The sequence below is a fragment of the Ranitomeya imitator genome, chromosome 6 (genome assembly GCF_032444005.1).
Source record: "Ranitomeya imitator isolate aRanImi1 chromosome 6, aRanImi1.pri, whole genome shotgun sequence".
NCBI lineage: Eukaryota > Metazoa > Chordata > Amphibia > Anura > Dendrobatidae > Ranitomeya > Ranitomeya imitator.
Window position 1 is genome coordinate 245,737,487 of NC_091287.1, and position 20,148 is coordinate 245,757,634.

A 20,148-nucleotide genomic window follows, 5' to 3' on the forward strand; every position below is an offset into this window, starting at 1 on the left:
GCTAAAGACATCACAAATCCAATACAACTTTGTAAGTAAAAGGGTTATCCACATTATCTCCCCTGCCTCCCGGCTTTCTATAGGAGTAGGAGGCGGTAAGCGCCCACAGACTGACCGTTCGGGCCAGCGGCATGGCTTCATAGCTGCACTTGCCAATTCTGTAGCAAGGAACTTGTAAGGACAGTCCAATTGCCTAGGACCCCGGCCACCGCTGATATACTGCAGTGGTGGCCAGGAGCCTAGTCAATGAGCAATAAACAATAGAATTATTAAACATTTCAAGCTATTGTACTCATATGGTGTGAAAACTGCATTAAAGGTGCACATCACTGTACAAAATGCAGGAATGCCTGTGCCAACTAAATAGCAGTTTTAATTATTTAGAGAGAGTTACCAAACAGCATGCGTCACAGCGATTAATTCAATTTAAAGGGGTTGTCCACTACTAGGAAAACCCCTTCTTAAACTAAATGTTCAGTCCCAATAGAGCCTATAGTCCCCTCCCGTGTTGGGGCTGTTCCCGTGGTATCGGACCTCGCTCTCCCTTGGGCTGTGACGCGATGTTGTGACACATGACGCCGGCAGCCAATCACTGCTGGTGGCACGGTCTCCATCGGACAAACTGAACATGATGAGGAAGCCAAGGCTGCAGCTCATTCCAAACTTCATGTTCAGTTTGTCTGAAGGCGGAGACAGTGATGCCAGTACTGATTGGGCGACGTTACGCGTCAACACCAGGGAGAGCGAGTGCCAACACGGTGGGAATGGTGTCGGCACAGGAAGGGAGTATAGGCTTTATTTTAATTTGGGCTTAACATTTAGTTCAAGTGGTTGTCCTAGTAGTGGACAACGTCTTTAAGGCTGGCTCAAGTTTATACTATCCAGAAATTAGCCAGTTTTAATAAATTTGCCTCATTTTATGCAAATAAATTGAATATTTACCTAGCAAGTGTGAAATCCCTGACCAATAGTAATGCATTTATTAAAACTCAACCAACTAAAACTAGAATTCATTTTCCAGAGTGCTAAAGACATGAAAATTAATTAAGCCTTACGGTATAATTAAGGTGCAAATCATCCTACAACATGAAGGAAAACCTCACAGTAATGCTCATCAAAATTTAAAGCGGAGTTATTAAACCTTTAAAAATTAATAGCCTATTCTTAGGACAGGCTATCAATACTATCATACTGGGAATTTGCACCTTAACACCCCTTCCAACCAACAGTTTAAAGAGTTATTCCCAGAACTGTTTTCTCAACCCCATCTCTGGAGGTCAGGACCTAGAACCAACCATAGACATTTTGACCATGAAAGAAAGAAAAAGGAATTACTCTTAAGGGGTTTGGCCATTACTTTTTCATTTCATCACGGCACCACCGCCGATCAGCTATTAACGGTTCCTGTGGAGGCTGTAAGAAGGTCTTGGATGTTGGTGGAACATGGCAGCTTTGTCATTTCCATAGTGGCTGCATTCGGACAACGCGGATCATCCTCCTAGTGAAATGAATAGCAGTGGTTCTACAGCACTCGGCTGCAGCCACTATAATTTTGATGGAGCTGCTTTGTTCTGGCACTATCGAGAACTTCTGGCTGCCACTGGTAACATTATCGGCACCTGGTAACCCCACCTATCAAATATTGATGGCCTATCCCAGGGATAGGCCATCAATACAGTAGTGGACAACCTCTTTAAATTTGAGCAATGCTCACAATACATATGGTGCAACGCTGGGATGTCCATATACCAGAAAATTAACTGCAAGTCAGTTTCCTGGTGTACACTATAGCAAAGGTTTGCACAGCGGATAGGCAAGTTGCTTTGTGCCAAACCCAACCTAAGCTTTAAAAAAATTGAGGCGACCGGAACAGTAGGGCACAAAGTTAACATTTTTTGTAGGAATCATGAGTTACCAAATGTAACACTTATTTGATGCCAGACTAAGTAAAAGAGAAAAATTCTCCCCATGTGCCTAGTTTTGCTTCACCTAGTTTGTCGGTAGCAATACAAAGTAGTTTTTGGTGATCACATATACTTTGTTTACAGTTTTAGTTGTAAATTATAGCTTGTTTTGCTCCAGAGTTTTTGTTATTGCAACATTTATAAGGAAATATATTACATTTGTGCCACTGAATTACCAAAGTAACTTCGCTATTAGCCTACAGCACTCTACTCTCAATAACAGCCCTAAAGCATGCCAATAACTGAGTATGATTGCTACTGTAATCCCAAGAGCAAAAGAGAAGCCCTCAAACATATCTCTAAGGCCAAGGCTGACCCGTGAAGTTTTTTTTTTTTTACAGCAGCAGCTATTAAAGGGAATCTGTCACCTCATTTTTCGCATATAAGCTGCGGCCACCACCATTAGGGGCTTATCTACAGCATTCTGTAATACTGTAGATAAACCCCCAATGTAACCTAAAAGATAAGAAAAACAGGTTATATTATACTCACCCAGGGGCGGTCCCGGTCCAACACTTCTCATTTTCATGCGATCATGTCCTCTTGTCTTCACGCTGCGGCTCCGGCGTACTTTGTCTGCTCTGCTGAGGGCAGAGCAAAGAACTGCAGTGCGCAGGCGCCGGGAAAGGTCAGAAAGGCCCAGCGCCTGTGCACTGCAGTACTTTACGCTACCCTCAACAGGGCAAAGTACGCCTGCGCCGGAGCTGAAGACCAGAAGAGGACGTCATCGTATGAAAATGGGAAGTGCTGGACCCAGACCTGCAATGTCCATCGGACCCGAACCGCACCGGACCACCCCCCCAGGTGAGTATAATCTAACTTTTTTTTAATCATCTTTCAGGTTACATCGGGGGCTTATCTACAGCATTACAGAATGCTGTAGATAAGCCTCTAATGGTGCTGGCTGCAGCTTATATGCGAAAAATGAGGTCACAGATTCCCTTTAATTATTTCCAAGACCATTTACAGTTTCCCATGTTAAAGAGTTGCAATGTAAAAATACAATGGCCCTGTAAGGCATCTGATTTTTTTCTGTGCACCCATCAACTTGAATGAGCGAGTGTCATACGATTTAGAGAAGAAACTAGCGCATGCTGCCATTTCTTGCACACAGATTACGTCAGTGAAAAAAATACATTTGCGTGAACATGTTCGATACTAATCCATATCTCCCAATAATCTTTACCTACACGTGTTACAATTACGATATCAGAAATGAGAACAGCCTACTTGTTTGCCAACAGTTCTGACAGTTCCCTCGATGGCATGGTTGATCACATCTGTGAAGGCCACAGTTGAGTTTATGACCACAAATTAAGGAGCACTTATGTTCTTTGTCCTGTGAAGAAATACAGAACAGTGTGTTACAGTCAGAATACAATGTCATTTCTATTCCTTCATAAACAGAAATAAAAGCACTTCGATCAGGTTATTTTCAACTACTGAAAACCATTGCTACATAAGCGTGCAACAACATTAGCCTAACCCTGCACTGTGGGACCAAGAACCTGTAGCTATCTTCCTCTGTGCAGTCTGTGGTGGCACTTCCCTTCACTGTGCCACCGGCCCTTCTGCTTCCTAGTCTACCAGACTCCGCTGTCTCTACAGGGGCTTGGAACAGCTGTAGGGATTATTGCAGGACAGCCATCTACTGCCACTGTCCTCCAACCCACCAGTTACTCATAACTGCCCTAACAAAATGGCATTTATAAGCTTTGGAAAGAAACAGATTGGATTTCTAGGAGACTATTGAGGACATCTCTTTTGGTGTCCAAGTTGTCAACACGGCCATGGAGTTTCATTGCTCTTCATAAAGGCCCATTCGGAATATAATACTAAGTCCTATCAGTATTTGGTCATCCATTGTTATTAGGGTTTAAAAGGGATATTTCCATTTTAGTAAGTGATGGCATAACATCTGTCTGTGCCATCACCTAGGATCGCATGCTTGAATAGGCTTGTTACCTGAAACATCATATGGATGATTAATCCGGTCACGTTTCTTATTGATTACATATGAGTATCCCACAGATCAAATCTCTTAGGGGCCTGAACCTTTGGCTTTTAATCTATTTTATCTTGCTTTATTAATGATCACTAGGTGGTCACACCACTGGGTCCCGAAAGGATTTGCAGGTCTGATTCAACTTTTTCAGTTTTCCCTCTTCAAAGAGTTGCTCTTCCCGCTATACAGGGAACTACAGCAAAACAGAGTGAACCGGGACAGCGGCAGTTCCCTGCACATCTGCACCGCTGTGCAGAAAAAGCTGAAGTGGGTGCACAATATGACAACCTAACTCCTAGAATTGGTGCGGTTTCCAGAAATCGGGGCACCGAGTGATCATTATGTAATGGCAAAACCTAGTGATATACCATTACTTACAGTGATAGGAATACCCCTTTATACTAAAAAAATGTTAATAGACATTATGACAAATGATTGAGAAGTTGACCCACTGTAGGTGCAGCACACAGCTCCATGAAATACATCAACTCACCACACAGCAAATATCACTGCATTTATGTCGCCCGCACTGACGTTTCTTGTTACAGCGCTTGTCACAAATGAACGTGATATCTTCTATAGTTTGAGAAGCAGGAAAAAGAAAAAGAAAACAAATTAAAGGTTTTTAAAACATTTGATGCTAATGAAATCTGTTGAATTTCTGCTGCTCCAGGTTTCCGGCAGGTATATGTTTAGTTTCTTGCATTGGGGACAGGGATTGTACAATAACGTATCAGGTGAGTAATTATTTTTTTTCTTTTCAACCATATTTCCCTTTTAAAACTTCAGTTTATGAAATCCAGGACAAAGCTTTTAAAAGGGAACCTGTCAGCAGATTTTGCAGCTATAAAATGCGGGAAAGGTCAGAAACCCGGCGCCTGCGCACTGCAGTACTTTACTCTGCCCTCTACAGGGCAGACAAAGTACGCCTGCGCAGGAGCGATGAAGAAGCGGGAGGGCAGGGTCGCAAGAAGATGGGAGCGCCGGACCCGGACCTGCGACACCCATTCGAATGGACAGCCCCCCAGGTGAGTATAATCCTTATATATTATTTCTAAACACTCTTTCGGTGATTCCTTTGTATCTCCGTTCATACTGCACCCACACACACAAATGATACACCATTTGAAAGGTAAACCTGCCCCCTTCAGCAAGAAAATAGCCAAACAAACCACACATCCACGATGTTATCACAAAATACACTTGAAACATTAATTTTCATAAAACTGCAGTAAGGAAAAATGACCTGCAGGTGGCACCACACTACCCCAAAGCATACTACCACAAAGCTGCTTACAGACATCACAAACAAATCCTAACATTTGCCTTGGGGGCTTTCCAGCTTGCCAAAGTCTTTCAGGCACATTGGAGGATTGCACACTTCACTGCAGGTGAGTCACATATGCAAACACATTTGGAAACATGCACTGCCTATTCAATTGCACACTTGGGTTGTTTATACTCCACCGACACACACAAATAATACACCATTTCAAAGGTCAAATTACCTGCAGGTGGCATTTGCCTTGGGGTCTATCCAGCTAGCCAAAGTTCTTGCCCAGCCTATTTCAGGCAAATTTGAGGATTGCACACTTCACTGCAGGTCATTCACATATGCAAACACATTTGTAAACATGCACTGCTTTTTCGGTTATTACTTCGCCCCACACACACAAATAATACACCATTTGAAAGGTAAACTTGTTCCCTTCAGCAAGAAAAGACACAAACCACACATTCACAATTTGATCAATAAATACAGTTAAACATTCATTTTCAGAAACCTGCAAAATTAAAATAACCTGCAGGTGGCACCACAACCTCAAGACATTTTTTTAGCCTCTACTTATCAAACCAATTTATTGTATTACCAATCTACATATATAAATACCTCTCTGTGTTCATCAGCTCATTAAATACATTAACATTTGACCAGCTTGATTTTCCTGAAATTGCCTGCGCCCCCAACAACCAATGTGCGAAACGTTCGCACGGGCCAACTAGTATAACTTATTTTTCTTCACTTGTGGGTCAAACTGGGGGCTTATCTACAGCATTATAGAATGCTATAGATAAGCCCTGAAAGGCAGTGGCCACACCCTATAGCGGCAAAATCTGCTGACCGGTTCCCTTTAAAGCTCTGCATAGTTAACCTGCTCAGTTTCCAACTGATAGCCATACAGAGACAATCCTAAAGTCACACACTCAAAATAACTACTTTTTGGCCCAAATCACTGCAGAAAGTATGCCTCAAGCTAATTTCCTGCAAGCCATCTATAAAACTGATCTACACAGACACAAACCAAGCCAGGTCATTTTATCACCACAGCAAGGGAAGCCTGTGAAAATATAGCCAATTTCCAATCCCAGATCCAACTGCCCATCTTGACCAGAATGCTGCCGTATTTGGGGTGAAAGAAATTAGCTAATGTTTACAGGTACATAAGGATTAGGATTAAAAGGTGCACCAATATGCCAAAACAGCATTCTTGGCCCTTTCCTAGACTATAGAGCAAAACATTCAAGACACAGTTATATAATCAATATGGGCTTAAAATACAGACTCTCCACTTTTTGGGTATTCACATACTAATTGGAGTAAGAGTTTAGGAATTACAGCTCTTTTTTTTTTTTTTTTTTTATCAGATAGATTTTTATTATCCGCAAAGAATAAACAATCAGAATATTTCTCATGGCAATGTTTCATTAAACATTTACAGATAACTTTTTCCCCCCCGACCCAGAGCCCCCCCACCCTGCCCAACCCGAGACCTCAGCCAGAGCCACCCCACTTCCCATCATCATACAACCATTTGAATAAACATCCGTTATATTTCCATTGAATACTAGGTTCCCTATATTCTCATTTATCATCCTAATTCAAGTCCATCCACGGTTGCCACAGCTTGTGGAAGATGTCCAGCTTATTCCTTTTGGTGTAGATACTTTTCTCCAAAGTAAGTATATGCTCCGCTTGCTTAAGAAAGTCTCTTCTTGTTGGAGGTTCCTCTCTAATCCAAAATTTGGCGATCAATTTCCTAGCAATGAATAACAATCGTGCAATAGCTATTTTAAACATGTTGTCCGTAACAATTTCCTCCACATATCCCAATATGCAAGTCAGTGGAACCCTAGGGACAGAACATCCATACACCAGTTCAATACGATTTAAAACAACTATCCAGAAGGAGGACAGTCTAGGGCACTGCCACATCATATGCAATATCCCCGCCTGGGATTGTGAGCACCGAGGGCAGTCCGAGTTCTGCCTAAGCCCAGCCTTGAACAACCTGTCAGGGGTTCTATAGGCCCTATGGATTACGAATAACTGTGATAGCCTGCCTGGTTCACTCATTGATATCTTGGGCACATATTCTAGGACCGACTCCCATCTATCATTGTCAATTATTCCCAATTCAGCTTCCCATTTCCCTTTGGCTCGGATGGGATATTTTTCCAGGAAAGAAAAAAGTAGAAACCCATATATTTCTGAAATCGCCCCCTTCGTGCAGCTATTCTTAAGGATATAGTCGATCATGAGATCAATCTGTACCACTATGGCTCCCCTTTTATTCTGTGCCTGATAAGCATGAGAGATACGATTATACTGGAACAATTCAGACCGTGGCAACTGAAATTCTTCCTGCAACTCCTCAAATGTTTTAAGTCTGCCCTGACTTATCAGCTGCCCCAGCCATTTAATACCTGCTGCAGACCAAAAGTGAAAACCCTCCCTCTGCCTAAATTCCGGTAGATAAATGTTGTCCCAAATAGGCGAGAATCTGGTGAACCCACTCACTTCCCTAATGAGTTTGACTTTTTCCCATACTCTGTGAATTAATTTGATAGTGCACCCATGTGAACCCATTTTTTTGAATTGTCCTCCCTCCAAACTGTCACTCAAAACGTCTGCCTGTAGTAAGAACCTCAAGCTATTAGGTATTTGCACACTCCCTGCCTCCTCCCCCCATCCTTTGAGATGTTGACACTGTGCTGCTAAGAAGTATAGCCATGGATTAGGAAGTGCAAGACCCCCCTCTGTTTTGGCCCTCTGAAGTATCTCCTGTTTAAACCTAGGACTCTTTCCTCCCCATATTAATTCCCCAAACAAAGACCTAATCTTACGGAATCTGCATTGTGTAATCCAAATGGGAGAGTTATGTAGCACGTACAACAACTGTGGCATTACAATCATCTTTAAGAGGTTCACCCTACCAACCACCGATAAATGTAATTTGTTCCATGCCGCAATCTTGGTACGAATTTTCTGCATTAATGGACTTAAATTCAGTTCCTCAAAGGTAGTTAGAGGAAGAGCAATCTGAATACCCAAATATTTGAATTTTTGAACAATCTTTAATTTTGTGGTTATCGCCCTCTCTCCACTGCCCATACTGTCCCCCTCAATCAACAACATACAAGACTTATCCCAGTTTATTGTGAGACCCGAAAACCGACCAAACTCCTCAATCAAAGCAACCGCATTGCACAGGGACCTTTCAGAATCCTCCAGGAACAACAAAATATCGTCAGCATATAATGCAATTTTGTCTTCCCTCCTACCATAGATGTAACCTCTAACCTCCTGAGCACCTCTTATTTTAGCCGCTAACGGCTCCACGGCCAGAGCGAAGAGCAACGGGGACAGCGGACACCCCTGTCTGGTACCCCTAAACAGCGGGAAACTCTCTGACAAATTATTATTAACTCTAATTTTTGCCATTGGGAACGAGTACAGCAACTTAACCCAGGAGATGAATTTTGGACCAAACCCCAGGCGATCCAGTACCGACCACAAGTAACTCCACTCCACACAATCAAAGGCCTTGTGGGCATCTAAAGACACCACAACTCTTTTTCCGGCATTGTCTGCAGGAATTTGCATATTTAAAAATAGCCTTCTCAAGTTAATTGCCGTGGATTTATTGGGCATAAAGCCAGACTGGTCTGGGTGAATCAATTTATCGATCACTTGGGTCAGCCTGTTCGCCAGGGCCTTCGCCAAAATCTTTATGTCAGCCGTTAGAAGTGAAATTGGTCTATACGACTCCGGCTGTTGAGGATCTTTATCAGCTTTAGGAATAACCACCACGATGGCCTCTCTCATTGATGGGGGCAGCACTCCCCTCTCCAACGACTCAGAGAACACTCGCTCCAATTTGGGCATTAACTCTGCATTAAGAATTTTATAAACCTCTACTGGGATACCGTCCGTCCCCGGAGCCTTGCCCCCCGCCATATTCGCCAAAGCCGCCTTCAATTCTTCCTCCCCAAGCGGTCTATCCATCCACTCCCTTTCCTCTCTACCTAGTCTGGGTAAGTCAACCTCTTTCAGATATCTATTCATTTCCTCAGGACTTTTATCCACCCTAGAGGAATATAATTTACTATAAAATCTCCGAAAAACGTCTAAAATTTCCCCCCCCTGAGTAACCGTTTTACCTTCCTCTGTTCTTATGGAGTATACATGTGAAGAATCCCGCTGCGCAGAAACCACCACCGAGAGCAAATGTCCTACCTTCTCTCCCTCAGAATAAAATGTTTCCTTTTGAAAGGCTCTCAACCTATCTGCCCTACGCATATGGAGTTCATCGACCGCTACCTGAGCCGCCCTCATACGAAGTTGTGCTTCTCTTGAATTCTGAGAGGCCAGTGTCTCTTCCGCCACCCTCAGTTCCTCCATCACTGCATTGTCTTGAATTTTAGACTTAGTTTTATGTCTCGAGATGTCCCGGAATAAAATTCCTCTCAGGTATGCCTTCATGGTGTCCCACACTACAAGATTCCCCGCACTCCCTTCATTTATCCTGAAAAACTCCCCGAGTTCAGTTCCCACCTGTTCCATATCCAAATACTGTAGCCAGGAGGGGTGAAATTTCCATCCCAACCCCGTCAGACCACTCTTCCCAGTCATTTGTACAGAGACCAGTACTGGGCTATGGTCCGATATTACTCTAGGCCTATACTCCACCTCATGTATTAGATTATTCACCCCCCCATTTCCCAAAGCCACATCAATGCGAGATAAAGATCCGTATGTTGCTGAATAACATGAGTAGGCATATGTCCTAGGATTACGCACCCGCCACAAATCTATCCATCCTATTTCTCTTAGATAATTTCCAAAAGGAGTAGAGTTCCCTTCACTTCTCAACTCTGCATGTCTACCCTTGTCCCAGTGATCATTAGATATATTGTTCACATCCCCCACTATAAGGAGGGGCACCCCATCCCACCTACCCGTAATTTCCAGAATCTCCTGTATCTTTTTCTTGGAATATGGTGGTGGAATATAAATTGACACAATACAAATTAACCTGTTAAATATCTTGCATACTAAAAACACAAATTGGCCGTCTTTATCGGTGGTTACCTCAATCTCTTCAAACGGAACACTAACGTGTATCAAAATTGACACACCTCTGGCATAATTTGAGAACGTTGAGTGATACGCCTTTCTCACCCATCTCTTCTGTAGAATAGCAACCTTTTCCTTCACTAGGTGAGTTTCCTGCAGACATATCACTGAAGGCCTCTGTTTCAGTACATATTGGAAAATAGCTGTTCTTTTAGTAGCATTTGCAAGGCCCCTAACATTCCAACTTAGGATTTTAACCTCCCCACCCATTATAGCTTATAGAAACAATGAATGAGTTCAAGCTCCCTAAGGTCTCAACCCCAACTCCCACCCCCTCCCTCCTCCCCCCCCCATCCCCAATTCCCAACTGAAATAACTCTCTATCTCTCCCCTCTCTTTAAGCCCACCCAACTCCTCTCTACTCTTAGAATATCAAAATAAACTCTCCCTCTCAATTTGAGATCTGGGAACGCTGTTTCACAGCCTAACGATAAAAACTCTGCGTTCCTTCAGCTCCCCCGCCCACCATAGCCAAAATGCAAATTTCGTTGCGCCGCCGAACACAACCTGATGATATCAATATACCATAAAGTCACAGTATAAGTACCAGTTAACTATCAAACCAAACATAACAGTGAAGGGTTAACAATTGCCTCAGTAGCACTTAAATCAGTTTCAGCGGGTCTGCCCCGTTTTGACATGCTTAGTATTGAGATCCAGCCATTGTGACGCCTCCTCTGGATTTTGGAAAAAATGCACCCGATCCAGAGCCACCACCCTTAATTTTGCTGGGTAAATCATTGAATAACGGACATCTAAGTCTCGCAACCTCCTCTTGACCTCTCCAAACTTCATCCGAAGCTTTTGGACCGCCGCAGAGTAATCCGGATAAAGGGAGACCCGATTACCATCAATGGTCAGCTCATCACAATTCCTGGCTTTCCTCAACAAAATGTCTCGGTCCTGATAGTTCAGAATTTTAGCCAAGATAACTCTTGGGGCCGAGCCGGGGGGGAGGGGTCTGGTGGGCACACGGTGCGCTCTTTCAACGGCAAACATCTTAGTAAGGCCATCTCCACCCACAGCGTTTTTTAGCCATGCCTCAATATAAGCCGTGGGGTTGCTCCCTTCCGCCTTTTCTGGGACCCCCACAATCCTTAGGTTGTTCCTGCGGGATCGGTTTTCAAGGTCATCAGTCTTAAACTCCAGATCAGCAATACGTTGAATATACTTTTTTTCCCTGTTTAACAATTCACCAATCCGATCTTCTGCACTCCCAACCCTTTCTTCCACCTCTTCCACTCTCTTTTCAACTTTACGCATAGCAGAGTTTAAAGCGACCATCTCTCCCTTTAATTCATCCGCTCGTAGGTTTAGAGCCCCCAGGGCAGACTTACAGTACATCACCACTGAAAATATGTCCTTCAGAGTCGGCTCCTCCATTTCTGGCATGTCAGACTGTGCAGGCAGAACAGCTCCTGCGGCCCTTGTAGGAGATCCCTGGTCTGACCCACTGCACTGTAGCTGAGCCCCTCCTTCCTGCTGATCTCCGGGGGCACCAGCTGCTCCAGACTCCACACTTCCAGCCTCTGACTGTAGATTTACAGCCTCCTCTGACCTGGCAAATCGCTCCAACTTAGCAATCACATCCATCTTCCTCTGATAAGCAGCGCTTGCCCTCGCCGCCTCCTCTGCAGTCTCAGCGCCATCTTGGGCCTGTGAGCTTCCCGCAGCTGTCAGCTCCTTCTGTCTCCTGCGTGTCATCCTCAGATAAGATTCCGTTCCTTCGGGTCACACCTCGCTCCCCGAGACTATGTGCACTCCTGAGAGTATGATTTGCGCTCGGCGGCGCCTCTAAGGGGTTAATACAGAGATAATGAAGCGGGAGAGCTCTGTTGCACGTCTGTTCACATCGCCTGCTAGGCCACGCCCCTGAATTACAGCTCTTTAATATGTAGCTGCCTCTTTTTAAATGGACCGAAAAGTAATTTGACAATTATCTCAAAAGCTCTTTAATGGGTTACATGGGCTAGTTGTTAATCAATTAAGCAGGTAAAAGGTATGGAGCCGATTCCAGGTGTGTTATTTGAATCTGGAAGCTGTTGCTGTGAACCCACAACATACAGTCAAATGAGGTCTCAATGGAAGAGAAAATAGACCATCATTAGGCTAAAATAAATACATCAAGATATAGCAGAACGTTAGGAGTGGCCAAATCTACATTTTGGTACATTCTGCAAAAAAATCCATAACAACCCGCCACTCCACACAAACGCCTTAGCAGTGTCTAAAGACAGCCCAACCCTCCGGCCCACATTATCCGCCTTTACCTGAATATTAAGAAACAATCGCCTGAGGTTATGTGCTGTAGAACTATTGGGCATCTATCGGATCCTTACCCTGCTTCAGCAGTACAACAATTATTGCCTCTCGCATGGACCGTGACAGCTCCCCCACCACCAAACCGGCACCGTACATCTCCAGCAAAGCAGGAAGAAGCGTCTCTTTTTTATACACCTCCCCCGGGATCCCATCCACCCCTGGGGCTTCATCATTAGGCAGAGGCCAGTGCGGCCTCCTCCAAATTAAAGGGCTCCTCAAGAAGCCCCTGGTCATCCACCGAGAGTCTGGGGAGCTGTATTTCTGCCAAATAACCATCCATCTCCTCCTTCGTTGGCCACATTGGCCATACCTGTGATTTGTGAAGATCTGAATAATACTCGGTCATCACCTCCAAAACTGCCCTGCTACCAGTATGTTCACGTCCATCCCTTCCCCTCAGAGCAGCTATATGTGTGGAATCCCTCTGTGCTGCCACTATCCTAGAAAGGAGATGGCCCGCCCTGTCCCCTTCCTCAAAATATTTAATGTTCTGAAACATTCTCTTACGTTCTGCCACTTTCATTGCCATCTGACATACTCTATTCTGCGCTTCTTTCAACCTTCCCTGTGCCTCTGGGGACTGATCATTGATTTAAGCCTCCTCTGCGTCCTCCAATTCTCTAATCAACATCTGATCCTTCCTGCCAGTTTCTGCCTCGACTCGGGATATCTCCTTAATGCAGAGCCCTCTAAAATAAGCCTTCATAGCTTCCCAAACCATCAAAACTGATGCTGTCCCAGCATTAATTCTAAAGTACTCTGTAATATCTCCCCTCTATGTCCGTCCAGGTCAATAAGTTGTAACCAGAATGGGTTCAGCCTCCACATGCACCCCCTAGCAGGTACAGATCCCACTCCCTCAAGTGTCACACTCATGGGGGAATGATGGGATATCGTTCTAGCCATGTATGTTACTTCCCCAACAAGGCCCAGCATCTGAGTGTTGCCCAATGCCAGGTCAATCCTCGACAAAGATGCAAAGGAGGACGAGAAACACGAATACTTATACACACCAGGATGTGAAATCCTCCAGAAATCATGCAGAGCAGTTTCCTTCAGGAGCGCTCCAAATGGCGTCTCAATGGCTCCCACCTGCCCCTGTCCCAATGCATGTCTGGAACGTTGTTAAAATCGCCCCGGTACCCCCGGGGTTTCATCCATTATCTCTAGAACTCTGTAGAGCAGTCTCCCACAATATGGAAGTGGAATAATATTGAGACCAGCCACATCAAGGATCCATACAATTAAAGTAAGCATACAAATCTACCCGTCTGGTCAATAATCACTTTGTGATACTCAAAAGGTACCCCAGCACAAATGAGAATACTGACCCCCCAGAATATGTTGAATGTGTGGCATGATATCCCTCCTGTACCCATCTCTTAGCAAGAAAATGTGTTCTTTTTTCACCATGTGAGTTTCCTGCAAGCAAATCACTGAAAGTCTACACTTTAATTGTATCTCAGTTGTTCCATTAAAAAAAAAAAAAAAATAATGGCATGCACATTTCTAAACATAAAAGTATATAGTTTTAACATCCCACAACTACAAAACGAATTTGAATGAGCAGCATTTGTATAATACCCCATGATGGGTCATGTGTTTGGTCGTTTTCAACAGCCTCACCAACTAGAAAATTGTGGGACGACTGGGATGAGCCGTTCAGTAGGTGCATCTGTACATTGGCAGGGAAGATGTGTGATGTTAGGAGGCTAACTTTGCAATTCTGAAATTCAAGTACTACATTGTACCCACTGAAATCAAACGGCCTGTCCATGCATTGTAGTCTAAAGCCTGAACCAGGTTCTCCAGAGAGATCCACTATCTGTAGTTTTTATCTGCTCCAGCTAAGTCATAGATAGGGGACTCGGCACTATTAACCTAAAATGATGCAACGAGTTCAAATAGCCCATTTCAGAATACCACAACCTCTTTAAATAGCAAAAACCAATGTATCTAAAATCCCGCTATATTGTTACGTTCAGATATAGTGACAGTGTGGAGCTGGATTACCTTCATTTTGTATTATAGCACAGGGAACTTCCTATAGAAAATAAGAGAATGGAGAATGATTAGGTGATTAAAATAGAGAATACACAAGCAATAATAAATCAGTTGCTATATTAAAACATAAAAAAGCACCTTAAGGGTAAAATGTGAAAAATGTTGTAAACACTGATCAATACATAGAATGCCTATTCTATTCTAAAGTGTATCTTAGCTACATCTGATAGATTCCATTTAACTGCCTATTTGCCTTGTAAGAGCCCATTTTAAGACATGGGGGGTTACTGGGATTAGAAACTAGAAGTATACATTTATTGATCTTAAAAATCACCAGTTCTTAAAACAATTCCATACACATGATACAACTAACACTTATAAAGAGCTTTACATTTACAGGCTTACACTATTCGTTTCCATTTGCATGAAGAAATCACTTCTGCTCTATAGTGCTGGGGATAATGCTGCTAATTTTGTGTTCATACATTATCTTAAAAATATGCTTAAGACGCACTCTGTGGAAAAGCTGGCACTGTTGTTCTGTAATGCAGCTCCTGCGCACAATTCGGGTATGTTTCCACGTGGCGTATTTGCTGCAGATTGGACGCTGCGTACATCCGCAGTGTCCAGATGCTACAGCATAGTGGAGGGGATTTTATGAAATCTCATCTCCACTATGCGTACAAAGATGCAGGTGGCAGACTTAAGTATACGCACATGCCGCGCGTCTTTACAGACGTCAGCATGTCTATTTATCTTGTGGAGACGCTCAGTCTCCGCAAAATAAATAGCACCGTCCTATGTATAGGATGTGGTGATTCCGCATTTGTTCAATGAACACATGCTGAATCACTGTGCGTACAAAAGCCGGCAGCGCTTTGGACGGGGCGGGTGTCCGCTGTGTCCAAAGCACTTGGAGTATGCCATGTGGAAACATACCCTTATGCGGTTTGTCCACTCAACAATCGCTACAATCCGCTCTTGTCCGGTAATCCACTGTACCACTTGACCTTCACTGTGACTCTTTGGATCATAGCATGGAATGGAAGACACTTTATATATCAAGCCCATTAGAACCTTGTTAGGAGTCTTATGGAAATGTAGCAATAAAAAGTGATCCGTATAATGTAGTATTTCACATTTTCCATGGTGCGGTTCATAAAACATGATGAAAGCTACACCCGAGTAGTCACCATGGTGCTGTCGCTAAGCCAACGAGTCACACTTCTCAGCCCATTTCTGACTTGAGTGACATTCCCCTAGCTGAGAAGTCATCACAAGTTGGCTTCAGTGGCGTCTGGCACATGAGCAGTGAAGAGAGATGTCCTAGCCTCAACTTCATCTCAGAATAGACTAGATGCGGCCGGGAGGCTGGGAATGGTCCACAAGAAAGCTACTACTGGTGAGGAGCTCTGCGGTTCCACAGTATGCACATGGCTACCCAACATCATTATAGCAAGTCTACAAACAGAATACCTTTGTCTTAAAGCCACATCGGCAGGAGACGTTGGACGTACGAGAGCAAGGACCACATTCTCCTTCATGACAGAGATTCTCACAGGTATGAATGAAGTCTGAATGATACAGAAAACAGCTATTGTTTTACTACAATATTGTATTCAAACAAATAATTGACTATTAATGGACATTAAATATTAACCATTGTACGACACTGTACAGTGCCGTATAGGTTCTGCTGTAATGACAGAACACAATGAACTTCGCCTCAATTGTAACTACTCCTTTTCTCAGAAATAAACCATTTAAGTGAAGATAAAAAACTTGCAGTACATCTTAAAGAAACCTTTTCAGTCACTTTGTCCTCTGCTCTTATTATTCTCGCTGAAAACCTTCTAAAATCTGTCTATAAATCTGTCTGCGGTGAAGGATCAGAATACTAGTGCTGCCTATAAAACTGTATAGGAGAGTGGATGGAGAAACTAGAGAGAAAAGCAAAAAGGCATCTAGTGCAGAGGAAAAATAACTTAAAAATGCAGGATACGAGTCATTAGTGGTCGGAAATAGTGTTATTTCTCATGTAGACACACGGCAGCTGATTCTGGAGTTATCTGAAGGTGCAGTTAGAAACTAAAGGGATTGTTCAGTACCAGGACGATCCCTTCCCAATTGCTATATTCCCACTTCTTGTACTCACCCAAGATGACGGTGCAAGGTCTCAAGGGTCATCGAGTCACGTGTGCTCTGCATCCAATCAACCGCCGCCAATAGACTGCTTCACTCAATTCTTTTGGATGAAGCAGACATCCAAAGGAAGCAAGCACTGTTGCTGCTCTATGACTTCCTCCGAATGTCAGTTACCTCGGAAGGAAGTGAAAGGGAGGAAGCTCATCGGTGACTGCTGGGCTCACGTGACAATGTCATGCGAGCCCCGGGACATCAGGCGCTGATGTCATTTTAGAAGGTGGAATATAGCAATTGAGAAGGGGTTATCAGAGTAGTGGACAACCCGTTTAACCTATACCTGCATAATTAGATGACTGCTGTCAAGCGTATGCACATGAGAAGTAACACCATTTATGTCCATTAAGGACCCTATATTTTTTTTTTGCAGTTTTTCCCTTGCACTAAACATTTTCGGATTAACAGTGGCTTACCAGTAAGAACGGAGACTTGCAGGGTGGGATCCTGGATAAAAATCCCACCAAGAACCACATCTGTAAGGAGTTTATTTACATGGGGTTCCACTCACAAGCGAAAGACATACTAGTAGGGAATTTAGATTGTTTTCCCAATGGGGACGCTGAGGTCTGTAAAGTGCTATGGAATATAATGGCATTATATAAAAGTGACTAAAATAAATACCGCATTTGCGGACTATAAGATGCACCCCAAATTTTGGGGTGGAAAATAGGAAAAACATTTTTTTTAAATGAAATGGTGGTGCGTCTTACATTCCCTTTTAATGGTTGCTTATCTGCGGTGGAGCGGGGTCACAGGAGGCAAGGTTGCTGCTTCAGGAGAATGGCGTAGGAAGGAGTGGGGTGATGCTGCGGGTCCTCGTAAGATGTTCAGCAGAGTCCCCTTTCCTGTAGATTTTCTTGTGGTGAGCCGCTGTCCCACAAGATCTCAAAACTGCGCATGTGCATTTTCCCAAAGCACGTTGCAGAGAAATCTACAAGACAGGGGACTCTGTCGATATCGACATTTTATGAGAGCCCAAGGCCTGGAGAATCGTCCCACTCCTGCCTCTTGTGACCCACTCAGAACCCCAGTAAGCTACCTTCAGATCATAAGACGCACCCCCATTTTCCTCCCAAATTTTGGGGAAAAAAATGCATCTTCTAATCCAAAAAATATGATACATTTCTCAAAATGAAAATGCTTCAAAATGCTCTGTGTTAACACAAGACCAATTATTTTACAATACATTTTGCACTGAGGGTTATTTTTCCAGTAATTTTCCTCAATGTCTTTTATGCATCTTAGTTTTTTCATTGATGAACAAATATCAGAACCTTCCTCAGCACTTGTGCTGCATTGCAGAAAGAAGTAGATTACATCCTGACTTCCTTGTATATCCCTAACAAAAACCTTTTGAAGTGCCCCAGGGAGGTATGAAAATTTGGGCGGGGTGGTCCAATGGGCGTCATTGCAGCGGTACTCGTTCCTCCTCTCCCCTGCTAAACGCCACTCCTCTCGCTGCGATTGGATATGTGGATCAAGCAGGATTAGTCATCCACATCAAACTAAATCTCACACCTGCACAGGGACATTGCTGGCTCGCGCAGGAGCTCTTCGCTTGGCCCCATTGCGGGCAGAACCCAAAACCTAACTGGGCATGCGCTACCACATCTTTCCAGCTCCTGCCTACAGGAACCATTTCGCCTCTATTTTGTTCCCTGATGCCAGAATAAAGTATATCCCCAAAAATAATACAGGAAGTTAGGACATAACGTAATATACAAACTTTCTGGAATGCAGCACAGGCACTGAGGAAGGTGGAGGTATTGTTTCGTATATGAAAAACTGGTGACAGGTTCCCTTTAATTTACCAGCTTTCTCCAACTGTGGAATCAGCCTTAATGTGGCCTCATTTACACTACTGAAGATCAGTAAAGGCGATTGGTCAAAATGCTTACTAAATTACCATACCCATTTGACTTCGTAAAGTTTATAAATATATGTTCAGACACTAAAAACGAGACGATTTTATCACATCCTCCCAAGAGGATGTACTGTAAATCACTTTTTATACACAGTGTCAAGGCCAAGCTATGGTAGAAAGAAGGGGCCAATCGCCAAGTATGAACTGTTAATTTATGAGAAAATAGAAGGTATATCCTAACATTTAGATAAAATGTGTGAGACAAATGCTGAATACACTGCATTGCACATTATTAAACGTTTTTTTTTTGTTTGTTTTTTCAAACAAACTCCTGAATGATATTGTGTCTCAGGGCTCTCCGGATCACAGAAATCAATCTCAAATACCTGTGATAATTAGTTTGCCGGGTGGGCCAATGAGAGAAAAACTACTTTAGCAGCATGTTCTACATTATTAAGCAGGCCACAGGTTTCAGAAATATGGAAATAAAAAACAATAGATATTTCAGGAAAACATAAGCATGATCATCGTACTATGAAAAGATTGGTGGCTGATACAGATCAATACAGATCACAGATGGGTTTGTGCAGATAAAGGAATAATGAGAAAGGTTTCTACTACACAAATTCATCAAATTAAGAGAGCAGCTGCTAAAACCACAGGATGTACGATCCTCCAGATGCTTGGAAGAGTGCATAAACCTACTATTTGGCCACCCCTAATTAGTGATTATAAGCAAACTGTTGCAGTGGGTCCAGACACACATGAAGATTCATTTTAAAAACCAGTCTTGTTAACTGTTGAGTGCAGTACAACCATGGATGGTCCTGATGGATGGAGAATTGACTGGTTGGTAGATGGCCCCATGTTCCTACAAGGCTGCAAAGTCAAAGTAGGTGGTGGAGTCATGTTTTGGGCTGGAATCATGGGGAGAGAACTGGTATGCATGCCCCTTTAGGGTCCCTGAAGGTGCGGAAATTACCTTGGCAAAGTATATAGAGTTTCTAACTGACCACTTTCTGCAATAGTGCAAAAAGATAAACTGTGCCATTCGTATCAAAATTATTCTCATGCGTGACGATGCACCATGTCATGCTGCAAAGAATACCTCTGAGTAACGGTAATTGGCTTCTACGTGCATAAAATGAGAAACTAATGTGTGGACAGCATCCTCTCTTGACCTCAACCCTATGGAGAACCCTTCACGTATCCTCAAGTAAAAGATTTATGAGGGTGGGAGGCAGTGCACATCAAAACAGCAGCTACGGGAGGCCATCCTGATATTCTGCAAAGAAATACAAGAGGAAACTATCTAAAACTCAATAGTTCACTGTTAACATGTAACTTTGCCTTTTTAAGATGTTTTTGA

At 43.3% G+C, this 20,148-nt stretch overlaps 1 protein-coding gene across 1 annotated transcript in view; it reads right to left on the reverse strand.

Moving 5' to 3' along the window:
• Nucleotides 1-20,148, reverse strand: part of NFX1 (nuclear transcription factor, X-box binding 1) — a 133,948-nt gene that overhangs the window by 41,548 nt on the left and 72,252 nt on the right. Inside the window, exons 10-13 of the mRNA XM_069730566.1 lie at nt 16,190-16,287; nt 14,723-14,753; nt 4,463-4,545; nt 3,195-3,303 (exon numbers count right to left, since the gene is read on the reverse strand). Of these exons, the coding sequence (XP_069586667.1) occupies nt 3,195-3,303; nt 4,463-4,545; nt 14,723-14,753; nt 16,190-16,287 (321 nt within the window). The remainder of the gene's footprint in view (nt 1-3,194; nt 3,304-4,462; nt 4,546-14,722; nt 14,754-16,189; nt 16,288-20,148) is intronic.